At 33.4% G+C, this 19,555-nt stretch overlaps 1 protein-coding gene across 1 annotated transcript; it reads left to right on the top strand.

The window, feature by feature from the left end:
• Positions 1 to 1,724: 1,724 nt before the first annotated feature.
• LOC132552581 (transmembrane protein 115-like) lies at positions 1,725 to 8,808 on the top strand. The gene is made up of 3 exons (XM_060216767.1): positions 1,725 to 2,443; positions 3,395 to 3,565; positions 4,252 to 8,808. The coding sequence occupies exons 1-3, from the start codon at positions 1,725 to 1,727 to the stop codon at positions 4,466 to 4,468; spliced, it is 1,107 nt and encodes a 368-aa protein (XP_060072750.1). The 3' UTR covers positions 4,469 to 8,808.
• The last annotated feature ends 10,747 nt before the right edge of the window (positions 8,809 to 19,555 follow it).

The following is a 19,555-nucleotide window of genomic DNA, read 5'->3' as shown; positions in this document are numbered from 1 at the left end:
TTTGGGTCAGATCACATGTGAAACTCACCATAAACAGAAAATCACGTGTCACATGATCGTTTTGACTTCTGTCATGTGATAAAAAAAAAAAACCGGAAGTATAATATTTCGGTCTCCGTTCGATTAGGTTCACGGACCGGAGCGCCGGACGGTATATTACGGTATTGTTACTATTATTTGTTCCTGAATGGACAGTATAATTTTCGACACGGATAAATATATAATTTTGACATTCGTGATAATTCATATGATGCAAATAAGACTACACCGACCTGCCTTTATTGTGTAAGAACAAGAAACACATTTAGGATAAATTGCAAAATTTCGCGTATTTAAAACTTTAGATAGAAGAACTAACAGACAAACAAACAATTTCATACAATATCGTTTATGAAATACGTTATCCGTAATTACAAATATTATATTTCACAAGAAAATACAGGGGCATAAGTATTATGTATCATGACAGAGACGTATATATACGTCTCTGATCATGACAATCCATTTTTGTACAAAAACTTTTCAAAATAAATCATAGTGGAAAACTGAACTTTGATCCAAGTCCGTGAATATACTGATTTTTGTGAAAAAAAATCTATCGACTTTTGATATTTATCAAGTGAAACCGCATATTGACATAATGAAGTCATTTTCTTAACAATTGAAATATTACCCTATATTTATGCCGATTTAAATCTGAAATATGAAGAAAACGTGTCTGAATCGATCCAATACCCCAGACATATTCAGTGGAAGATAAAACAATGGACAGCAGACAAATACAATAATTAAATTAAGGCAACAGATACGAAAAATATCATTGACTTTCTCAAAAACTAAAGGTGAGATCCGGAGTTCCGGACAAGTATGCATCGTGAAGGCATATTTTCTGAACGTGAAAAGTCTGCGTTGTTTTGTCAGATGACATCTCAATTGTTTATTTTTGTTTTCATTTTATACCTACCGCAAACAAGTTGGGAAGGGGTAGGGGTGATATAGGAATCACCTTATCTGGTTGCCCATGTGTTCGCGACTATCATTTCCAATAGTCAAATAGCATTGGTGCTCTGTCAGATTGTGAAATTCAGAATGATTAACAAACAATACTACACACATGCGCTAATTATACCACGGACTTTAATATACGATAATTCAACTATTCTCTACTCTATATGTGGTACTATGTATCTTACCCCTACCTATCGACACTCTTTAATTATGTTTCGTACATTAACTGCCAAAGTTACATAGCCACATTGTTCAAAAACAAGTCGAAACAAGTGCCTGTGGTCCAGGGGACGTAACTCTTACTTCACCATGGAATTGAAAATGATATTGACTAAGTTACTTTATCACTTTACAAATGTCTATTGCGTTCTCGGACGGTGATATTGCATTGTGTTTAGCTGGCTTGTGTGTTCTGGTGTATGTATGGTTGAATTGTTTCTTGAGTATAATTGTGTGAGATTCTGGATTTTGAGAGTGCATGTATTGGAAATGTGTTTGCTTTTTAATCCTATAGTCAGTGGTGAATAAATAGTTCTGTATAAAAGAAAAACGCCGATAACTGTTTATTTCAGTTGCGCTACCTAACAGGGTTCCATAGGCTACCAGCCAGGGTAGCCGGGCCGAATCCAACTGCAAACCAGTCCATTACAGTTGTGACTCAAGAGGGCAAGCCACGTGGCTTTGTTGATGTGTGTGCTGTCAAGGTGTGACGTCATATGACTTCCGTCAATATGGCGACTTCCATGATGCAGACAAACCTGTCGCTTTTGCGACAGCATCTTTCTGTTGCTGTAGGGAATAGTAGTATTGTTGTCAAGGCTGTAGCAGTTGCAGTAACGTGTGGATATCTTTTGACTTTTGCTCAGTCTGCTTTGCCCTTCGTAGCGGTGACACCGGGCTATGTTATTCCACCTAACTTCTGGGTTTGGACGTTTGTGACACATGCATTTATTGAAGTCCATTTCTGGGATGTTCTCGTAGATATCGCCGTGGTTATTTTGTGTGGAAAACTTTTAGAACCGTTATGGGGTGCTTTAGACATGCTTTTGTTCTTCTTGATTGTAAACACAGGGGTAGCGGTTGCCACGGCATTTTCATATTTAACATTTTACTTGGTGTCGAAAAATGAAGAGTTTTTGTTTGAAACATACATCCATGGACTTGCAGGTTACATTGCAGGGTTCGCAGTGGCTGTGAAACAGATCATGCCAGATCATGTACTCGTTACGTCTCCCTTTGGAAAACTCCGAAACACGCACATCCCTCTGTTGCTACTGTTTGTGGTGGTGACATTACGCCTGGCAGGTTTACTTGATGGTCCATATCCTTTCATGTTCGGGTTTGGAATTCTTATCAGCTGGATCTACCTTAGATTTTATCAGAAACATACAAATGGAAACAGAGGTGATATGGCGGATAACTTTGGTTTTCCTAGGTAAGGTATCAGGAAAATGCTTTAACAATTCTTTCCTTCAAATTCACACACACATACAAAAGGCCAAAAGCTGCAAGGCTCCATTGTAAAGCATGGTTTTCAATTATAAAAGAAAGAAAATCCAAATTTTATTTTGATGTAATGTGATGAAATGAAGTAGAATAAAAACAGGAAAGATGGAACGATTTATGTGGGCCCTATGTCAAACAAATTTGACCTCAACCTTTTGACCTTGTACATTTGACCTGATGACCTTGACCAGTGATTAATCAACTTATTTATTTCAGTCATAAAGCTTCATTTTAATATAATCCTCATGTGATATATCTTTTTATGGGATAATTTTCATGAACTAATCAATGATATGCTCATGAATTCTGACAGTCTCCTAAATATGGCAGCCATCTTTCCTGTTTAGGCAGATGTTTGAAAGAAACGTACTGACATCTTCAGAGGAGTCTCCCTACATGATCTGTCCACAACATCTGATGGCTTATCAATCTACTTAAGTGAATAAATACCTTTACAATTCTGCAATAGGCATGACAAATTTTAGTTACATATACTAGGAATCAATATAAACAACACTTTATACAGATAGTCCATGTAGAGAAACTTTTTAAGCCTTTTCAAATGCCTTGACCTACATCCTGACCTAAATTTCTCAACAACTTTGCCTGAAAGTGGGTGGAGCTTTTACATGATCAATGGTTGAATTTTGTTTTTAATATGAGATGGAAAAAACATATCTCCTAAATATATATCATAACAAAATATCTGTTGATAATATATTTCAAATTTGACCTTAATCTTTGACCTGGTAACTTGACCTGCAGTCAGTTTTGGATGGTGGATGTATAGATGAATAAATTTACTTAACTTCAACAAAAAATCTCTTACTCTGTAATATCATAGACTTAAAATAGTTGTATAATCATTCTTCTGTTTTAGCTTCTTCCCAAGTCAGCTTCAACCATTTGTTGCCATGTTTTCCAATACTGTTTTCCTGGCTCTAGTGAAGATTAAGATTTGTAAGAAGCCACAAAGAAAGTATGATGTCAGTTCGCCCTCCACCATTACCATCACCCTGCCTGGCACTGACCAAGATGCTGAAAGAAGACGGTAAGTCACACAAATAAGGACATGCCTGTATTGACAATTTACACACAGGACTGTCAGTTGTGAGTTAAAACAGTATACACTTTGCTTGAATATAGATTATACCTTTTTTAAAAGATATCAGAAGCACAGCATTGCTTGTACAATCATTATATTGGTTTTATATAAGGGAATCATTATATTGATATAAGGTCATCAAATATATCAAATTAGTTAACTGATTGGTAATGTGGTCTTCCAAGCAATCATTTCATGTTTAACCTTATAGTAAGCAAATATTTTAATACTGAGGACATACACACATATTAACATACACATATACCCCAACCTCCATCAACACAGAATGAAACAGGACATTGGAAAGATTCATTTCAACTTTTTAATCACACAGAAGTCACATTGATATATAATGTTTGTTACCCATGGGCACTACTCAGAATATCATTACTCAAGCAAAAAAGCATAAGCATTCTTTAGAAATTGCCGTTCATGTCTGGATTAACAATTTCTTTACTGACCTTTTTACCCTGATCAGGATGCTACATGTCAATACTTACTGTATTGATGTTGTTAACATCAGATCAAGTCTACTTCAATTTTCCCCTTAAGTGACAGTATTGGTTGTAATTGTTATTCAGTCTTATGGAAAATTGAAATATTATTTTATTATCTCTATATTCTTCTTTTAGACAAGTAGCATTAAAGGCACTTAACGAGAGGTTGAACAAGTCAGACCAGCCTGCGAATTGGCCGTCTTTGGTAGATGAGGAAGGCAAGACTTCTCCAGAAAACGGTTCCTCCCCAGCTAAGGAAAGTCTTGTCAAACCTGCTGCTAAACTCACCGACACAAAGGAGCAGCAAGAACAGGCACCGGGAGCACAAACATCGCCCAAAACTGAAAGCTGAATGTTAATTTATATTGAAGAATAAGATTATTTGAACTTTTAACCTTTTGTATCACTTATTAATTATATAAAGCAAGATGTTAAGATTGATTTCTGTGAACACTGTCTACACTTAGGATTAATATTCAAAGAGTAAAAATCCAACCAAAAATTGAGAGAAAATGTGAATATTTTCTTGAGGTTTCAAATTCTTTTGTTGAACACTCATAAACTAGAGCTAAACATGCAATGGTATGATAAATTTTCATTTTTATTTCACATTTTGAATAAACAACACTGACAGTGTATGTGTGGCTTATAAAGCCACAGCATGAGGGATTAACATTTTGACCATTTGTAAAGGACATAGAATTCTTATGTTATATAAGTGTTATGTTTTATAAAGTGTATGTGATAATGGATGTTGAATAATTTCTATGAAGTATTCTATGTTTCCAGAGTGAATAAAAAAACCAACTAAGATTATACAACTGCAATGATAAATGTTTCTTTGGTAATTACAACATTTTAATACAAAGCCATGTACTTTCAATACTACATTAAGACTGAATCTTTGCAAATATTGATAGGTTCTTTTTATGTAAAATTGTTAAGTAGTTGTCTCCCTTAACATTCTAGCATTCCTAATAGTAAGATCACTTCATCTACTGTGGTTGTATTGCCACAGTCTACCAATAGATTTGTTTGTGAAGAAACAAGAGAATATGTTGTACATTATGTCCAGAATATGACAATAAAAGACAAATTACACTTCATGCAATTAACATAATGATTGATCAAGTTGTGATTTATTGTTATCTTTAGAGTATAACTAAACATATTTCATAGAATAGTTTCACCACTATTGATGATTGTGATCAAACTCAGCGAGGATAATCTTGTGATATGTTTTTCTATTAATATCTCTTTAATTACAGAACAAAATCATCCAATTCCATTAAGTATTTGCCCATATCCCTTTGCAAGGCAATCTTGCAGTACATTTCAATTTCTTTTTTCTGCATTATGAAATCTTGGCTGGTGATGACATCATACAAATCATTTTAAATACTCTCAATACTTTGTAATATAATGTTATAAGAAATTGAGTTATTGATTATAGTAAAGGGTAGGTTTTTCATTGTAGAGGTACCTATTTCTCCTATGTTTATCTTTGAGAGTTATGTGCTGTGTACCGGTATGTATATATATGTTCAGCTTTCCTACATATAGACAGTTATGGGATAATGAAAATGGTGCCAGTCATAATTGATGTAGTAGAAATTTCCAAGAAGGTAAAATCATGAAGGTTTTTAAAGATGTGTTCCTGGTGTCAATGATATGTTGATATTTGTCTGTTGTGTTCGTTATGTGAATTTGATGGGACAGTTATACCATCCATCCTTTGTGAAAGCTAATGTTCATCCAATGAAACTGCATGGATACACAAACATGTTAATGAGGATGTACAAAAAGATGGCTAACTGTGTGTGTGTCAGGTTTGAGGATGAGATCTTAGGTTCAAGTACTATTCACATATAAGGACAGAAAAATGAACAGTGCCAGAATTTTATTTTTATCAGCTTTTAAAGTTTTATATGTGCTATCAATTTTGCTATATTGTGTAACAATATCTGTTTATAGTATTCTTGTATAAGAACCTTCTGGGGCCAAAAACAATTGTTGTCATCATAAAACAAAATTAAAGAAGTAAATTAGAAAATACATGAAATAGAATGTTCGTGTAAATTTGTAGGTGAAAATCAAGGCCAAAGGACAAGGTATGAAGTAACAGTTCATGATTCTGTAAGGGTTTATGTTATCTGAACTACCACATTCATAATTGTTACAGATATATAGTATGTAGTATATTGCTAAACTGTTTATAACAGGATTCAGGCTAAAGTGTCGGATCATGCTACGGACAAGTATGTAAGAGATATTCTGAGGTTGCCATCATAGGACTTTAATGTAGGCATAATGAAATTGACAATTGAAGTGTATACCAGGGTATATGTACTGGTCACAAATTATTTGTCTTTTATATATGTATATGAAGCAGTCAACCAATAGGAAAAGTAGATTGTGACCAATACATAAACTGTTAACAGAGGATTATAATTTCAAGGGGAATAACTGTGTATATCTTGATTATTCTTGTTAGCAAAGTATCTATTTTTATGTTTACTATGTTATCATACATAATAAGTAGTTAGTGTAATAATTTCTATAAAATATGTATATATTGATAACTTATTTTATTGTCTGTTACATCAAATGGGTGTGCTTTATGTTGTTTAGGTAAAATTTGTGTTTCACTGATAAATAAGGAAGTACTGTCTTGTGTTCTGCACTTCATTATGTTAGATTTTCAATTGTTTTCTGAGGAACTAATTAACTAGGTTAAGATGAAGCTTTGCCAAAACGGTGTCGTTCAGAATTTTTCATTTTTTATTGAATGCCCAGAAAAGGATCTAGATGAATATTGCAATAGTTATTTTAATGACTTTATGTGTTGGAATATTTTCTTGAGATTGGTAATGTTAATAGAAGTTTTCTTATAACACAACCAGTAGGTCTTCTTCTTGTTGTGTTAAAGGAACTTCTATTCTATGTATTTTGTTTGACTTTGTTGTGTATTTAACATGAAGATGCTAAATTGAATATTGAAGAGTCAATACATACCTTTAAAACATGTACTCAATAAGGAAGATAAAAAGTTATGTTAGAAAGATATTCTCAAAGTTCGACTGACTTGATGCAAGCATTCATTCAAAGTTAGACTTTTTCTTAAAAGATATAGGATTTTTGACAGGAAATAATTTTAGAAAATGCAGTAGTAGTAATTAGGGCACATATCAGAGATGCAAGTGCCCCATAGTAGTCACTCTGTCAGTCTGTCTGTCCGTCCACAAATCCAGACAATATACATAGTGAAGTCCAAATTTGTTAACCTCAGCCATGAATATAGGGATATGTAGCAACATGTCGGTGCCCTTGCTGACCTGTCATGTGTTCTAGTTTTAAATTGGCATTGTAGCACAACCGATCCAGCTGAATTCTGATGACTAGGTAGCTTAGTTGGTTAAAGTATGTCTAAGAGTTTGGAGTTCTGGGTTCAAATACAGGTTAAGCCGTATCAGGTTTTCATGATATGTAGTAATGTTATTGATGATAATATTAATTACCTTACACTTTCTTAGTGATGTTCCTTCTGTGTTCAGTGTTATACATTACTTTGTCCAGATTATCAGTAAACAGAGATGCTAACTAGAATTTTTAAGCCGTTTTCTTCATTTGTTATATAAACACCACTGTTCACCACAGTTAATGTTCTGATTTATATCTGTCCCTACAATATATGTTAGCTTTCTATTCACTGGTACAATTGTATATATATATGTAGACCTTGTTCTTGTAGTCTGCATACATATCTTTATGTACAGAGGTGTCATACTGGCCATATGATGTCTTCTTCCTCTTGAAACTGCTATTTATTTCAATATTTAGGATTTGTTTGTGTCTCCATTTCTTTACACTCAATCATGATTGTAGAACAGAGTTTATATCAGAACTTCTAATTTACGCATGAATATGATTTCAGATAAGATTTAAAATTTAAATCTATTTTTCTTATAATATGATTATTTATGTGTAATCTGATTCTTATTATTTCATGATGTCATTTTATTTCAATTTTTCGTTTTCTTTTTCAGGATAGAAAAAAATCAGATACATTGAAACTAGAATATACTTCAAATAATTTTCATTAACTAGCATAAATTTAAACTTTCCAAAACCCCTCCCTTTACGGTATGCTAAGAGAATTCTAGACATCTGTTACTGCCAAAATATAGACTGAATCAACAGGAGATTGTATTTATTATTGTTGAAATGAAACTTTGGATCACTATTACGGTAAACTAATGAAAACGTTTGGCTGAACAGTGACCAACCTAATGATTTAGATTGGCTGATTGTTCTTTGAATTAACAAAAAGGGGAGGATGATGAATTTAAATTTCTTTAGAAATTTAACAAATATGTGTTTTAATTTTTATGGCCAAATTGGGAAGTTGATTAAGTTGGCAGATTGTCTGGTTATTAAACCTATTTTTCTACTAGCGGTCTATATATATGTACATGTATATTGAAAGAGTACAGGTAATGTTGGAGTTGTTTTAAAGAAATCATTTTCTGTTTATGAAATATTTAGAATATATTATCTGTATATATTGAAGGGTTTAGCATACTTTTGGTTATTATGTTAACAATTGGAGTATGATGTGTTGTTGAAAGCTTACTGAATGTGATGACTGTTGATGACTGATAGAATATCTGTAAATACAAGCTAATTCAAAATCTTGTCTTGTCATTGTTCTATCTACCTCACACAACCACTCCTCACTCACTCTTGTTTTACTTGTCTATATTATAAGCCCACTATCATCAGATAGTTGTTCATCTGTGAAGAAGTTTTGTTACCACTTGAAAAGTATGGGATGGATCTTTCTCAGATTGCATATGTAGGTTCTCTTCAATCTTTATTGGTGCCCATTTGATTTTGGGACTGATCAGAAAAAAACATGGCAGACAGGTGGTCATCTTGGAATTTTACAATGATATTTGTTGTCGCTATTTCTTGAGAAGTACTGGATGGATCTCTCTCAAATTTCATATGCAAGTTCCCCTTGACCCCTAATTATGCCCATTTTATTTTGGAATTGATCAGAACAAAGTAGCTTAAAGCCGATGATCTTGAATTTTTCCCTAATTTCTGAAATTTCTGCGATTTTGAAAAAGAGAATTTGTTATTGCTATTTCATATGAAGAACAGGATGGATATGTCTCAGAATTCATATGTAGGTTCCCCTTGGTCTCTAGTTGTGCCTGTTTGACTTTGGGACTGATCAGAAAAACAAAATGGCTAACAGCTGATTATCTTGAATTTTGACCATGAAAATTTGATATTGCTATTTTCTGAGAAGTACTGTATGGATCTTCCTCAAATTTCATGTGTAAGATTCCTATTAACTCTAGTTGTGCCAGTTTTATTTTGGAACTGATTGGAACAACAAGATGGACATGAAACAGTCACTTACGAATTTGACAAAGGAAGATTTTTATTGCTATTTCTTGAGAAGTACTGGATTGATCTCTCTCAATTTATGTAGGTTTCCTCTGGTGCCACATTGTGCCTGTTTGATTTTGGGACTGATCAGAAAAGTGAAATGGCTGATCGGTGGCCATCTTAGATTTTTACAAGAGATTTGTTTTCTCTATTTCTTGAGAAGTACTGGATAGATTTTTCTCAAATTTCACAATACGGTTCCCTTTCGTCTCTTGTGCCTGTTAGAATTTGGGACTCTTTAATTTTGATGGAATGACACAGATGTCTATCATAGTTGCTTATACTAGATCACCCACTGTCAAAACCTTCATCTCTTAGGATTACAATTCATTCAATGTCGGGGTGTAGGATAGGTATATTTCATTGTTCTGTCACAAAAACCCTGGGTTTTACCACAATTTGTGATCTTGTGGGTGAAATATCCCATCCTTCACCCAGATATATGTTAGAGTATTTTTTCTCTCATTTCTCATTCTAAAATATGGAAAAAATATAGACTTCAGACATCAACAATTTACTAAGCCATATTACAAGAAAATTATATTGTTTTATAATGCTGTCAATTGACAAGTTGACACAGAAAATGAATTCTGCATGCCTAGATTAAGTAAACAAGATTTGCCCAAGAAAATTAAACCAAAATAAAAACAGTAATTGCAGATAAATATTGGTACACAAATGAGTACACATTGTATCAGGGGATAATGTCAATTGGGAAGGATCATATATTTCTACCCAAGTGTGCCTGTATTTCATGTCATTTCAAATAAAAGAACAGGGAACCTTGATATATTGCCCTAGACAGACCACAATTACACATATTGAAATGAGAGAAACACATGTATTCCATGTTGTGTACACTGTATTACTTGTCATGTACATTGTATATACATGGTGTGTACACTGTGTGTGTACCTGTTGTGTACACTGTAATACTTGTGGTGTACACTGTATGTACCTGTTGTGTACACTGTGTATACTTGTGGTGTACAATGTAATACTTGTGGTGTACAATGTAGTACTTGTGGTGTACACTGTGTATACTTGTGGTGTACAATATGTACATTTTGTTTACTTGTCGTGTAAAGTACTATTAGATGCCGTGTTTAGATACATCTATGAGTAATCCTCACCCACTTTACCAATGGTTGGCCTGATAATTCTCCAACACCATGATTCACTATTTGGCGTGAACCAACCCGTGAGACAACTCGAGCTATTTTTCTATTATATAACAATATATCAACACTTCTTATTCAGCAAGATCTAGCATACGTACTAATATTGTAGCGTTTGTACCGTGTTGAGGCGAATTAAAACCCTGTTTCTTTCTCGAGATATCATCTATTTCTCTGCGTGCCCAACAAACTATAATTTGGTCCTATCTACCGGACACGTGGATGCGACTAAATGGAAACAAAGAAAATAACATACCACTGTAATCAATTTACATGTGATTTAAATCAACTTTTAGTAAAGAAATAGTTCGATATATTTTTTTTATCAAAAAGGCACGAGAAAATAGGACATTAGAGCTGACATGCATTTCTCAAGTCCTCCATATGGATTACAATCTCCGTATACATAGTGCAGAACTTGGCTAACACTGTATAGTAATATGATGTACTTAACTAGAAACACTTCATCTCTAAAGTCTTGTGGTTAAAATGACAAATATTTGTCGTAATTATGCTTTAATGTGGTATATCGTTCTAGATATAGAATTTCTATCTGGTGCGCGTGCTTTTGATAGAATACCACAATCTACTGGTAACGTCGGGTTTATAAAGGGGGACAAGATTTGTACCGACTTTGAATTATTATATAAATCAGCGAAAGTGAGAATTCACTAAGTGTTTAAATCCTTAATCCTGCCCCCACAGAGAGTAATCGGATATACTACAAAGTTTACGTGAGAGGCCTGTATGGTCAGTTTTATCCGGAACTTCTTTATATCCTTAGACGACTATTTGTTCGGGAGAGAATTTGTTCCATGACCACCTTTTCGACTGTATAGATGCAGATTTTGTTTACCTTTTTTAAAACTAAAACAATATTTATTTAGTTAGTTATTGAAACACTTCACCTACAATATTGTCTATATTGTGTTTAGAAAATTAAAAATATGCGTTAGATTAAATATAGACTTGCAGACAAAAATTATTTATTTATGGTAAAAATATCGGGGTCCATAAGGATAACATTAGGGGTAGTAATCACATGATATCTGCACGAAACCCTTGGATTTCAAAGGTGTAAAATTGAACTTGGTTAATATTTTCTGATTATGTTAAGTATATCATAACATGTATACTCGAATGATACCATGGAAATTTATCTATTTATTTATTTATGAGCACTGTTCCGACTCGCCAGACAGAAGGGATACACAATTCCTGAATCTTGGCCGTTTTTGAAAAATGAATCGTGACAAACTGGTATAGTCACACAAGCTAGAAATGTCCCGCACTTGCTGAAATAAATGTAAACATATGAGGTTCGTGTGTTTATCAGATTCATAAATGTATGCAACATATGAAGAGTTACAAACGATGGTGTAAGTTATGCTAATTTGTGACCTAATTTGTTTTTACTATAACAAAACGTTTACTCGAGTTCTTATCGTCTGAATAACAGGTACCCATGTGATGCGAAAGACGTTCTGGAGTCACAAGATATTTGTCATACGCCTCACGTTTTGATAGTAGCGAACAAATTGTATACAGCTGAAAGTATATAACATAAAAAAGGAATTTCTCAATATATATACTGTTACAGAAAAAGGTAATATCTCAATATATATACTGTTACAGAAAATTCTCAATAAATACATTGTTACAGAAAAAAGGAATTTCTCAATATATATACTGTTACAGAAAAAGGTAATTTCTCAATAAATACATTGTTACAGAAAATTCTCAATAAATACATTGTTACAGAAAAAGGTAATTTCTCAATAAATACAGTTACAGAAAAAGGTAATATCTCAATATATATACTGTTACAGAAAAAGGTAATATCTCAATATATATACTGTTACAGAAAAAGGTAATATCTCAATATATATACTGTTACAGAAAAAGGTAATTTCTATATATACAATAAATACACTGTTACAGACAATGGTAATTTCTCAATATATATACTGTTACAGAAAAAGGTAATATCTCAATATATATACTGTTACAGAAAAAGGTAATATCTCAATATATATACAGTTACAGAAAAAGGTAATATCTCAATATATATACTGTTACAGAAAAAGGTAATATCTCAATATATATACTGTTACAGATAAAGATAATTTCTCAATATATATACTGTTACAGAAAAAGGTAATTTCTCAATAAATACAGTTACAGAAAAAGGTAATTTCTCAATAAATACAGTTACAGAAAAAGGTAATATCTCAATATATATACTGTTACAGAAAAAGGTAATATCTCAATATATATACTGTTACAGAAAAAGGTAATATCTCAATATAAATTGAAATCTTGCTACAAACTTAAATTCGACATGTTTATCAAATAAAGAAATATCTAAAAATCAGCGGAGAAATATCTTATGTGTTAAGAAAGGCATTTGGAGTTTTGAAGAAAAAAATAACTTAAAAGTTAACGAGAGTGTGAACGCTTACAAAACATTACATTTATTACCTAACGCATTCTTAATTCAGTGGCACATTTTTCAAATTGTTGATATCATTTCAATGCAATATTCAACAGCTAGTTATCCATTGAAATGGATACAAATACTGTGGATATCAAGTAACTTCTTGTCGCCGACTAGCGGGTACATTATGTATTGAAGAATTGATGAAAGCTCTAATCCCGATAATACTGACCGTCGGAGGGGCCAATTACTCAACCACTAAGCCGACAATCCACTACCTACGAGTTTATACCGGTCGGCATACAACAAAACTTAACTTCTTAATAATGAAATATATCTGGAGTGACCAGCTTGACCCACGAGATGTAACATGTCTTAAAAAATACTTGGTCACTCAGGTATAAAGGCTGACCGTGGTCTGGGTTCGTACATTTGGGTAGCGACAAGAGGACTGAGCAGTACCCAGGGTGACCAGTACTGACCAGAAGTGACCACTGAACCACGTGCCAGGTATATATGTTAGTATTCATATCGATATTTTAGTAGATAATACTGCGTGTCCCCATTAAACATAGAAAGCTGATATCACAATATTTGAAATGAATCTTGAATTTGATATAGGATGTTATTCTAAAAAATAGTTTGCCTGTTTCTTTTTAAATTTTTGTTCAATCAAATTTCAAAGTTATGGTTCTTTTATTTGTCCTAAATTAACGATGATAAATAGAGAAAGTTAACGAAGCTTGCGTGTCATTTTTCTATCAATTTATATATAGAGTATCAGCTGACTTTGGAATTATTTTGGTCTCCGATAAGATTTCTGTCCATACACAACAATAATGAAACATTTCGAAACGTTAAAAAATGTGGGTGAAATGGCAAGAGTAGAACTATATTTAATTACGGTGATGAGACAGCAGTTTGTATCTGCACAAATATATACAGAGGAAGATGACATTGAACTATGGATTCGCCGTACTTGGTCTGCCAGATATTATCAATACTACCCAAAATGTGTTGCGTAGGCGTTGTGCACAGTTGATAATTAACACTGTGTACTCCGACTACCCGACATAAAACCTCGGGGAAATCAACACCTCAGATTACCCGGCCAGGAAGCACGTGTGCTACCCGTACAGGTCACCAGCAACGTTTTACCGAGGCATAACCCAAGATTTCCAGGTCGATTTTTTTCACTCAATGAAAGTTTTGCAAAGCATTTTCCTACTTGAACTAACCCAAATCGTATTGTTATGTATTTGTTAAATTCATTCCTTTCTTTATTCCTATTTTGCTCTCTAACAGCTAATCATTGATTAAAATGGCCGAAAATGATAATTTTAAGCAGATATTGCAGTCTTACAAGCGTCACAGAAAGATAGAACTCTTCCCTGCGTGTTATGTCTCTTTAACATAGTGTAACACCTTATACTCTAACCAACACGAATCTAAACCTAAATCATTAATAATCAATTTCCATTTTCGTTGGGACGGTGTCAGTGCGTGTGTATTTTACTTTTGATTTCATTGTTGAAGTTGCAGGGTTTGTTTCTATCGTTTTGTTTCAACATTTTTCGTTTCATTTCATACTTTGACTAGCTATTGTGCATTTCCCAAATATGTTTATTAGGCAGCATACAGTGTCCAGCTGTGTGGATTACTATTGTGATAGATAGTGATGGTAGAGTGAACAGGTAGCCACTCCACTTGACATCGAAGTGAAGATCAACTTCATTAGCCGGCAGTGTCCCAGTCTAATACCCGCATTTAAAAATAGAAATCAACTTTAACATACAATAAATGATAGGATGTTGTTGCACTATGATAAATAAAGAACGGGGCCACGAACTAACAAGCTGTTCTCACTGGTATGAAAGCTGGTGCGTTCAAAAAACATTAAAATGAAGTGGCCCAAGATTATCAACTGGTATTTTTAAATAAGAATTGTGCTAATTATTTCTAAAAACTGAGATTCTTAGTCCAACAATTTATCCTACCTTGTTTCCTTCGTTCCAGCCGTGACAAATTAATGTCCGTGTATAATTGTTCTAGAAATGTACAACTATAATTTTGTTCACTGTGATAATATTACATTTGATAGTGTAAACAAGTCAGCAACGGATTCTTCTGATTCTCTAAATCTAGATCGAATTATATGTAGTGATGGAGTTACATCAAACTTCGATTTACATAACATCTAAAAAAAACATCATATCGATGATAAGAATGTGCGGGTTTGATTCCTAGCCTCCTCGACAAATTGTGTCAAAGCAGTTGATATTATCTTATAATATTTTGTTCTCGGACCGGTGTTTTATAAAAAATATCCATTCTCTGTTTCTCCGATTTCTATATTAGTATCTTAAGTAATTGAATAAGAAGTCAATACATACTGTAGTCATATTTCCATTTAACGAAACCCACAAGCTTAAATAAGGTGTAGTACAAAAGTACAAAACAGGTGGAGTGGGAAATAGGTGAAGGTTGATTGCAGGGTTGGGGGCTGATACAATAAATTTCTACCCCAGAAATTACTTAACTGATTTATTACTGATTATATAAATCTATTAACACTTATTAATGACAGTGGGGGATAATTGCACAGCTCGTGTCAAATCACGTTCAACCCTTAGTGGGGGTCGGCACATATCTAATAAGCTCACGGGTTAAGCCAGTCACTATAGATTAACGGTCAGGATTAATGTGGATTAATGACCAGGGTGGCATTAACGGATTATCCTGATTAACGCTTACCACAAGTTCAGTCCCATAGTCTAATGATGAAACTTTGTATACAGTCTACTTTGCATTGTTTATTGGTTTTTATTTAATACTGTTACTATTTTCTCTTGTTTTGTTGTACTGAGAACAAACGAGATACAATAATTTTGTTTCGTTTTGACAACTCCATTTGAATTTATTCAGAAACAAGACAAGTTCCACATGTGGCGACTATTAAGTCACAGACATGTACATGGGTGCGACCTTCAACCAGAGACGTCTCTGCTTCAACATAGAAACTTTTTTCTTATTCATTATTATTTGTTTATTTATTTACTTATTTATTTATTTATTCGCTAATGCGGTCGGCATGAAGAATGTTTATGTAGATAAAAAAAATGGGTCGTGCTAACGTTTGATCAATTGTACATAGTAGATATAGAAGGTAGTAAATAATGACAAAATAAAGATATCTATGTCTGTATTATTTGTTGCTACCCGTATATATTATTCATAATTGTTCTATGGCGATATATCAATGCTGTTAGATTTATATCGTTTTGCTAGTGTTTTACAATGACTGGAGTGAAATATTCTATTCTAGAGCAGAGTAATTAAACTTACAGTAGCAAGTTTGTTCTCTTGGAATATAATATTTTTATAACATATTTTTGTATTATTTTACTCGCATGTGCTTTACAAACAAAATTTTACCACGTGAGCAAAGCAGATCAATTATTAAAACGAAGAAAGAACATTATCGCATAACATTACGAAATTCATGCCTTATTTCATCGTAACTTGGACAGGTAGGCCTAGCTCAGAAAATCAACACTTCTGGAGGGCAAAGTTCAAGCACCTTGCGATAGGGTCGATAACTCGTACTAAAAATTGTTTTCCCCTATCATCTGAACGGTAAGTGAGATAACGTGCCGACACGGACTCGATAGTCGGATGACATGATATCATTTTCTGCTATATAAACATTTGCACGATATTTACATGGAAGATATTGTTATTGACTCGTTATGATATATGAAATTGATCTTAGTGTACATATAGCCATTTTCGCATACCAAAACTGATAGAGTTTGCTACTTCCGTTTTCCATATAGGAAGTGTACAGTCTGGCTGTCGTGAACCACACCTGCAGCATTTCAGTGTAAGTGTAAATGATTATGTATATATCCCACTGGGTTTAAGGGTGACAAGACACACGAATCACTTACGATGTGAACATTAGACATACCAGATAAAAACACATGTTTTCGTTTGTCCTTATATACTGGAGATATTACATGCCTAGTGTACGCAGTGTATATTGACCTACAATATGTAGTACAGTAATCACGTTGTACTTTTATGAACAGTGTCCTCTGATGATTAATCCTTTAGATATTATTGACATATACTCTTCGTCAAATTAAGGATATTATCAACAAAAACAGATTCTGGTAAAAGTTTATTCTCCTTGTATTCAGTTTAGGTTCTGATCCATTTTCAGGTCAGTCTCTACACCCCTCCCCCCCCCCCCCCCTTTTGGTTGTATTAAGGTTCTGGTCAATGTTTATCCCCATGGGTTGTTGTATCAAGGTTCTGGTCAATCTTTTCCCCCCACCCACACCCAATTAAGTTTATCCCCCATTGGTTGTATTAAGGTCTTGGTCAATGTTGACCTCTCATGGGTTGTATTGAGGTTCTGGTCAATGTGGACCCCTCTTGGGTTATATTAAGGTTTTTGGTCAATGTTTATCTCCCTTGGGTTGTATTAAGGTTCTGGTCAATGTGGACCTCTCTTGGGTTGCCATGTACAATGTTCATTGTATGGAAGGACATCAAACATCAAATGTTGTAACAGAAAAAAGTATTAATAAAGAACCTACGCTACATGTTATAAATAAAGCTCCAGATTTTGTATCTATCTATATGTTAATGAAGTCGAGAAATCCAAGGACAAAAACAATATATTTAATACATTAACGGTGTTGTCATAATGTTTATTAATGGAGATGTCATAATGATCATTAATAGAAATGTCATAATGTTTATTAATAGAAATGTCATAATGATTATTAACGGCAGGGACGTATAATACAGATTATACGTCCCTGTTAATGGAGATGTCATTATGTTGATTATTGGAGATGTCATAATGATTATTAACGGAGATGTCATAATTATTATTAAAATATTGGATTATGCCTTGAAGGGTGGGAGGGCCATGGCCCAATAGGGTAATAAGAGCAAATATTTTATAAAATCCTTTTATATCTGTAGAAATGCTTGGGTGTCCCATTTTGGTCTGAAACATGCTGCAACACGTAAAGAAAATGTTAAAAAGAAAAAAATTACAAAATTATGTTATAATGTATGTATACTGCAGTATCCCACCTGTCTTAGCACACAGACAATGCAAGAGTTGGCCCTGTTCTCTTTATCTTAGTCTGGTGAATATGCATATTTTGAATGTGAAGTGAGGTCATGTGGTACATGACTTCAAAGTGTTACTATAGCAATACTCTATTTACCTTAGTAGACAATACTACACAGGTCATGATTATATTCATTGTCAAATGTTATAAAAACCTTCCAAACTGAAGATTACCTTATATAGTATATTGTTTATATCATAATGTATGACCATAAAAAATAAAGTTATTATTTTTTCTTTATCAATATGTTTTTAAAGGGATGCAACAATGGAACACGGCTATATGTAGTAATGTGAAGGACCTTGTTCGAGATGATTCACTGCGGATATCTAAAATAAGAGCAGTTAGTTGTTACGTATAACTAGACATTTTCTCATGGTGTAAAATTTGGTGAAAGCAAATGTCTTAAAAATGCCATAATTGATTTTCACATAACTTACATTATATTGTGTCATGGCATTTCATGTGCAGGTATATATTGTAAGTCTTCATAAGGTGAAATGTACATTACATTTGTTTCACTGAAGTGAAATTCATTTTGCCCAAAGGTAATTTAACTTCTTTTTGCACTTAAATGATATAAAACAATCAGGTGGGTGTCTCCCACCCTCTTAAATAGATTTGGTATTATGGAAATATAAATTTAATTCACTTCAGTGAAATAACACATAATGGAACTAAACATTGGAATCTGTTCGGGGATCACTGTTTGTACATGTACAACAGCTTGCCCCACTTGTGTTCACACACCCACACTATCTGCATCTATACATATAAATCAGTCAACCTGTATTGGTGATAATTACGTATTTGTTACTTATTGATTTATTTTCTTGTAGATATAACTATTCTGTCATAGAAAGTACCTGATGGAGATATTCATATTGAAAAATGCACAGGAATATTGGCTCTCAAAAAAAATCCTTCAAGTCATTTGATTTATAAGCTTTTACTACTGAATTGTTGCTGGCAATCATATTTCCCATCAATTAGTGCTGTATATCACCATAAATTTCTTGTTTATGTTACAATAGTTGTACACATGTATAGAACTGGATACACATTTCATGTGTACAAGTGTAAATACCTCTGATTTGAAACAATTTTTACTTCTGACACAGATGAACTGAAGTCATAAAAAGATCTTGAACACCTGTATAATCACGTGCTATGTCATATATCAAAGAGTTATTTCATAGTGACATTAGAAG

This window comes from Ylistrum balloti, unplaced genomic scaffold (assembly GCF_031769215.1).
Source record: "Ylistrum balloti isolate Yb309-2 unplaced genomic scaffold, AGI_CSIRO_Ybal_v1 Utg370260, whole genome shotgun sequence".
Lineage (NCBI taxonomy): Eukaryota > Metazoa > Mollusca > Bivalvia > Pectinida > Pectinidae > Ylistrum > Ylistrum balloti.
Note: the sequence above shows the minus strand (reverse complement) of the source record. Positions and strands in the feature narration are given on the sequence as shown.